The sequence below is a fragment of the Kryptolebias marmoratus genome, linkage group LG1, assembly GCF_001649575.2.
Source record: "Kryptolebias marmoratus isolate JLee-2015 linkage group LG1, ASM164957v2, whole genome shotgun sequence".
NCBI lineage: Eukaryota > Metazoa > Chordata > Actinopteri > Cyprinodontiformes > Rivulidae > Kryptolebias > Kryptolebias marmoratus.
Genome location: NC_051430.1, coordinates 7329991 through 7335522, shown reverse-complemented (window position 1 = coordinate 7335522; position 5532 = coordinate 7329991). Strand labels below are relative to the sequence as shown.

General features: G+C 43.9%; 1 protein-coding gene across 1 annotated transcript in view; it reads right to left on the bottom strand.

Annotated features, from left to right (window-relative positions):
* gcn1 (GCN1 activator of EIF2AK4) overlaps positions 1–5532 on the bottom strand; it is a 35894-nt gene that overhangs the window by 25154 nt on the left and 5208 nt on the right. The window contains exons 7-19 of the mRNA XM_017414647.3: positions 4283–4417; positions 4014–4191; positions 3851–3925; positions 3628–3756; positions 2756–2806; positions 2557–2655; positions 2295–2468; positions 2070–2222; positions 1890–1982; positions 1720–1795; positions 609–768; positions 316–505; positions 108–232 (exon numbers count right to left, since the gene is read on the bottom strand). Of these exons, the coding sequence (XP_017270136.1) occupies positions 108–232; positions 316–505; positions 609–768; positions 1720–1795; positions 1890–1982; positions 2070–2222; positions 2295–2468; positions 2557–2655; positions 2756–2806; positions 3628–3756; positions 3851–3925; positions 4014–4191; positions 4283–4417 (1638 nt within the window). The remainder of the gene's footprint in view (positions 1–107; positions 233–315; positions 506–608; positions 769–1719; positions 1796–1889; positions 1983–2069; positions 2223–2294; positions 2469–2556; positions 2656–2755; positions 2807–3627; positions 3757–3850; positions 3926–4013; positions 4192–4282; positions 4418–5532) is intronic.

Below are 5532 nucleotides of genomic sequence, written 5' to 3'. Positions count from 1 at the left end.
GGGGGGGGGGGGGTGCTAATGTGAAGAACAAGTTTTAATACCACTGTGTTGTGGGGGAAAATGTTTCTGTAAATATAAAAGACAAAGGAAGTGTGGTATTATCATACCTGACTGTCAGCGTTGACCTCCAGAAGATGCGGCAAAATGGCCTCCAAATTCTTTTCAATAAACTCTTCGGCTTTTATGCTCATCGTTGAAAGCAGAACAGGCCACAAGCCTGAGCGAGCTTTGACTGGAAACAAGATGCACATGAAAAACGTCAAAAACCGTGTTTCCTTTAAAACCCCAGAACTGGCCAGTGGGCGGTTCCTGTACCTATGGATGGATGGTGAGTGACGATGAGGGTCTCCATGGCCAGATTCTCGGCTTCGGTCGAGTCCCCCCACTGGCTGGCAGCAGAGCAAACCACACACAGAGCGTCCAGCAGGACACGGGGGGGCACATAGCTGCGACCCAGTTCTGTTAGCTCCCCTGACTCTGACAGCAGCGCGTCCTGAGGCAGAACCTGACAGTTCAACACAGGCAGAAAATCGATTCGTGTGAGCTGACATGGGTACAAGTGGTGCTCTTTAATACAATCAGAAATGTTCTCTCATATCGGTTTATACTTTGTGTTTGTTGATGACCACTCGCAGTTCTCCCAGAAGGCCGTGGGCGAGGCTGGACCCGCCCAGGGAGGACAGCAGCTTCCTTACGGTCTGCTGTGCCCTCTTCCTCACACGCCAGCTCCGAGACAGCACAACCGCAACCGTGGCGTAATGATACATCCTACAGAACAGGACAGATTCACTTTTAAATAAAAGTACGTGTCACAGATTAAATGTTAACAAGCGTATCAACAACGGAACCTAGAAACACCCGTCAATAGGCAGAATCTAGGGAAGAAATGGTTTGACGTTCCTACATGACACAGTTGCAGAGTTAGAGCTTGGACAAGGTCGTCACAAAAGGGATCACCTGTGACCTTGAAATTAATAGGGATCATCCTTGACCCATGAGGTGCCCAGCTGTGCAGTTTGACATTTCGGTTTTAAAGGGTTATCAGTTTAGAGCTTGGACAAAAACTTGCCCACAGACAGACTGTCTGTCTTAAGTTGAGAAATGACAAAGTTGTAGACTTTTTGGTCAAACTTTGAAAATGTTGTGTGCGATCACACATGTCACAAAATCTAAGTATAAGTTATGAATGACTCTCAGCTACTACCACAAATCTGTAAAACTGACTGAGTTACAGCTGCTTTTTTGTTGGCTAAGGCTGATTAGCTGTAGGGGCCATCTTGAATTAAATTGACTCCAAATATTAATCAGCTGTAGACGTACATCCAGTGATTACTTTCTGAGAAATTAAGATCAGATCAGTGGTTTGTCAAATATTTTGCTAACAGACAGACACACAAACAAAAACATCACCTGAGAAAAATTCTGCTGTTAGGTTGTTTTACAGAAATGTCAATGTCAATTTATTTATGTAGCAAATAAAAACAACAAAAGTTGACCAAAGTGCTGTACAATCCAATGAAATAATACAAGATAACAACAATAGGAACAAGAAAAAATAAATTTAAAAGTAACATTAAAACAAATATACTTCGTAACTATTGTAAATTCAGTACTCTGTTCAGCTCAAACACCAAAGAATAAAAATGAGTTAAGCAAAGATTGAAAAGAAATGAGCTGGTATACTCATTATTGTATACGCTGACAGGAAGACGGACTTACTGCGATTTGCTGGTGTTCAGTCGGTGTGCGTGGTCCAGAAACAGCCGTTCACAGAGCAGCAGCACCGTGAGCAGGGCTGGAGACACAGAATCCCCAAAACAAGCCAGTGTTTTTACGTCTCATCAGCTAAAACGTTAAAAAAGTTCTTAAAACGTTCAAAATGGCCTTACTCTCTTCACTGGCCTGAGAGAGAAACTTCTCTGTTGTGAACAACGGCTTCTTCTCATCTAAGATCAGATTCCAAAAGCTGGTGAATTTCGCCTCTGCAGAAAAAAAACAAACAAACATTCTTAATTCCCTCTGCTCGTCATCGACGCTCCATAAGTGAACAACACGAACTACAGACTCGCCTGTTTGTGTCTCTAGCAGAGCCAGTCGACTCAGAAGAACAGAAGCTGCCACACCCTCGGCGAGCAGAGAGTGTTGGGAGTTTTGAGCGGCGGCTTTTTCGACTGTTTGGAGGAGCAGCGGTACGAAGTCTGAGGCCTGGCTTAGAGTGTCACCTGCACACAGGGGAGATTAGAAACAGGCCTGACTGTAGCTGAAAGATCTGCATGACAGACAGTGTGACTGACCTTTGAAGGCCCCGAGCATGGCCTGAAGGTAGGCGTGTCGGACCAAGGAGGTGGAGGTCTTGAGGGTGAACGCTTTCTTCAACCAGTCGAGCAGAGCGGCAGGGACTTCCACTGTGAGGCGGCTGCTCCACTGACACAGCACAGACACGGCGTGCACCAAGGTGCCCTCGTGAACTACAAAACAAAGGAAGGTTAGCTCGAGACCGACAACGTCTCGAAGGTCCTTCCGGCACAGACAGAAGTAGACGAAGAGCGGAGGTACCTTCTTGTTTTAAATACGGGATGAACATCAGAGCGACCGAAGAGCTAAGAGCCTGGCTGGAGGTTCCTGACACAGCGTGATGGCTGCAGCTGGCAATGCCTTTGAAAACAAACAAAAAGCATTCTTAAAAAAATGAACCCTCATTCATTCATCATTCTTCTATTTCACAATTAGTAAGTGCATTATAAAGGCCTCTCACCTGACAGGACGCTCATTTTTTGGGCAACAACTGTGAGCTTTCCCTCAGACCCTGTGGGCAGAAGAACGACGCTTCAGGTCAGCAAAAACAGACAAAATTAAAAGCCTAGCATTCCCTGAAGGAATGCATATCACCCACCACCTTTCATGCCGGAGTTTTAAACTAAAATCATCTTATAATGAGAAGAGACGGAGTTAAAGCCAATTTGGTCAAACTGTGGATGTGAGGGTAAGCACAATAACAAGCAAGATCTCAGAATTTGAGTTAACTGTCAGAGCATGTGTTAAGAATGATTTTCAGCTACTACCACGTCTAATTTCAGCTCAACATCTTTAACCAGAGTACCTCCAAATGTACGTATTACGCCCATTGGTAGGCAATGTTTAATATTTCTGTTAGTCAGATGTGAAGCTGGAGCATAGTCAAGGTTTAAATAAAGGGGTGACTGGTGACCTTTGAACCATGACCTTGAAATCAATAGGGATCATTGTTGACCCATGAGCTAGGCAGTTTGACATTCCTATATTACACGACGCAGAGTTAGAGCATGGGCATGAAATTGTCCACATATGGATGGACAGCGCCATACCATACCACGTCCCATCTCACGATGGGACTCAGATATAGCTATTTTTGTGCTCATTAAAGCTGCTTAGCGGTAATGGCCATCTTGAATCGGGCTAACTCCAAAATTTAATCAGTCGGAGATGTACATCCAGTGATTATTTCCATGACAATATCCATCCAGTGGCTTATGACATATTTTGCTAATAGACAAACTAATAAACAAACACACAACGCCCTTTTCGCCTTTGGGCAATAATCAGAGCAATGATCCACTCAGATTAGAAAATATCCTCTACTTGTCTCACCTCCAAGGATCTTGAAAAGGTGCGTGACAATGTCCTGCACAGCAGTGGGGTCGCTGCACTGCTGGGCCAGGTTCTGCATGGCCTGGACCGCCTCCTCCATCAGCTGCGCATTGTTGGCTTTCAGCTGGCCTGACACACAAACGCACAAATATTTAAACAGACATAAGCACAACGGTCCTGACAGCTGAGCATTGTTTCAATTAGGAGTCACTTAGGGCCTTACTGGATATAGCCTTTCCAATATCCATGACATACTGACTGAGATCCAGAGTCACAGCAGACAGCAGGTAGGAAATGGCTGCAGAGACATGAAACATTCATCTTCATCAGCTGCATGAGCCGTACACAGGTAAGAGCAAGCACCATTTAGACACAAGGTGTCTCACTTTGTATAGCGTTCTCTGGACTGCGGAGCATCGTCTTCTGCAGGGCGGGCAGCAGCAGCTCCTTAAAGTCAGAGTGCGTCACGTGATGCAGCAACGAGGCGCTTTTGTCCAAAATGTGCTGCTGCGGCTTTGTTTTGCTCATGAGGACTGATTTGATGTAAAGGTCCAGCAGGGCGCTCTGGGAAACAGCAGACACAAAGATGACAGTCAAAATAAATGAATAACAGGACGAAACCTGGCGTGAGCCGAGGAAACGAACATCGACTCACCTTATGCTTCTCTATTGTAGCTTTGTCTTTCTGAGCTGTGCAGAAGTCCAGACACACTCCCAGCATGGCCAGAGTTGTCGGGCTCTGATCCAGAGTCAGCAGCGTGCTGATGTAGTTGTCAACCAGTCCAGGCTTCTGGTAGAAACAAAACATCAGGCCTATTCAGCATTTCTCTGTGTGTTACACTTGTTGTCTGAACACAGTTAAAGCTCAATAATTAGGACTTTATTGTTGCTTATTGATCCTCAGAGAATTGACATGGTTTGAAAGAGCCTTTCCGTTAATAAAAATACCCCACCACCAGCAGGTTTTAAAACAGGCGGTGGTTGGCTGCAGAAAACCACGTCTTCATTGAGTTCAGAAACGTTTAACTGGGATATTAATAAACCACAATAACCACATGGAGAACCCAGGACACAATGGTGCTGTTTGTCTTGTTTCAAAGCTCTTGCTTTTGAGATTGCTTTTTTTTTGCCTCCGTTATACAAGTTGACTTCATGTTAAAAAATCCAGTCGACAAACTGCATGTCAGAAAATCATTACGTTACTTTAAACATCACAAAGCTGATGTTTTAGGATCAACAGTGCTCCTAATGGTATTAAAACACTCAACAATGTTTACAGTGTTGAAAAATGTAGTTGGAAATATGGATTCTGAAGGCAGACATTTAAACATACCATAAATGTTTTGTGATTTAAATGAAGCTACATAAAGGTTCTGTTCAGACATGTTGCTAAAATCCGTCCTGAGCGATCAGACTGCAATGAGTTAGCTAAATTCGCATCTGATCTGTCTTAGTGCATACTGAAAACATCTTCACTCAAAAGCACCTTCGGAGGTGTTCTGGATCACAGACGTATTCGTAGACACTCTATTCAGCACCGAATCGTACGTCAACGTCGCCGCCATATTGGATGTGGCAAAGTGGAGCGATCGGAGAACATTCCTCATTCATGTGCTGCGGGAATTACAGTAACCGGTTTACAGTTCAAACCAGAACTGATGGCATTACCTTTTACAGGTAGGAAAGAAAAAATACTTCTTATTGTATTTGGCCATTATATGGACAGAATTTGCTGACTTTGTGGCTAATACTATGAATTCCCGCGCATAATATTGTGAATTTCTGTCGTAAAACTTGCCTCCAAACAACCAAGAAGTCTTTCCTGGTCAACTAAATTAGCTCGAAGTAACTACTCTTATTGTTGTTAGTTGCTTAGCCAAACTTTTTTTTTTTTTTTTTTTTTTT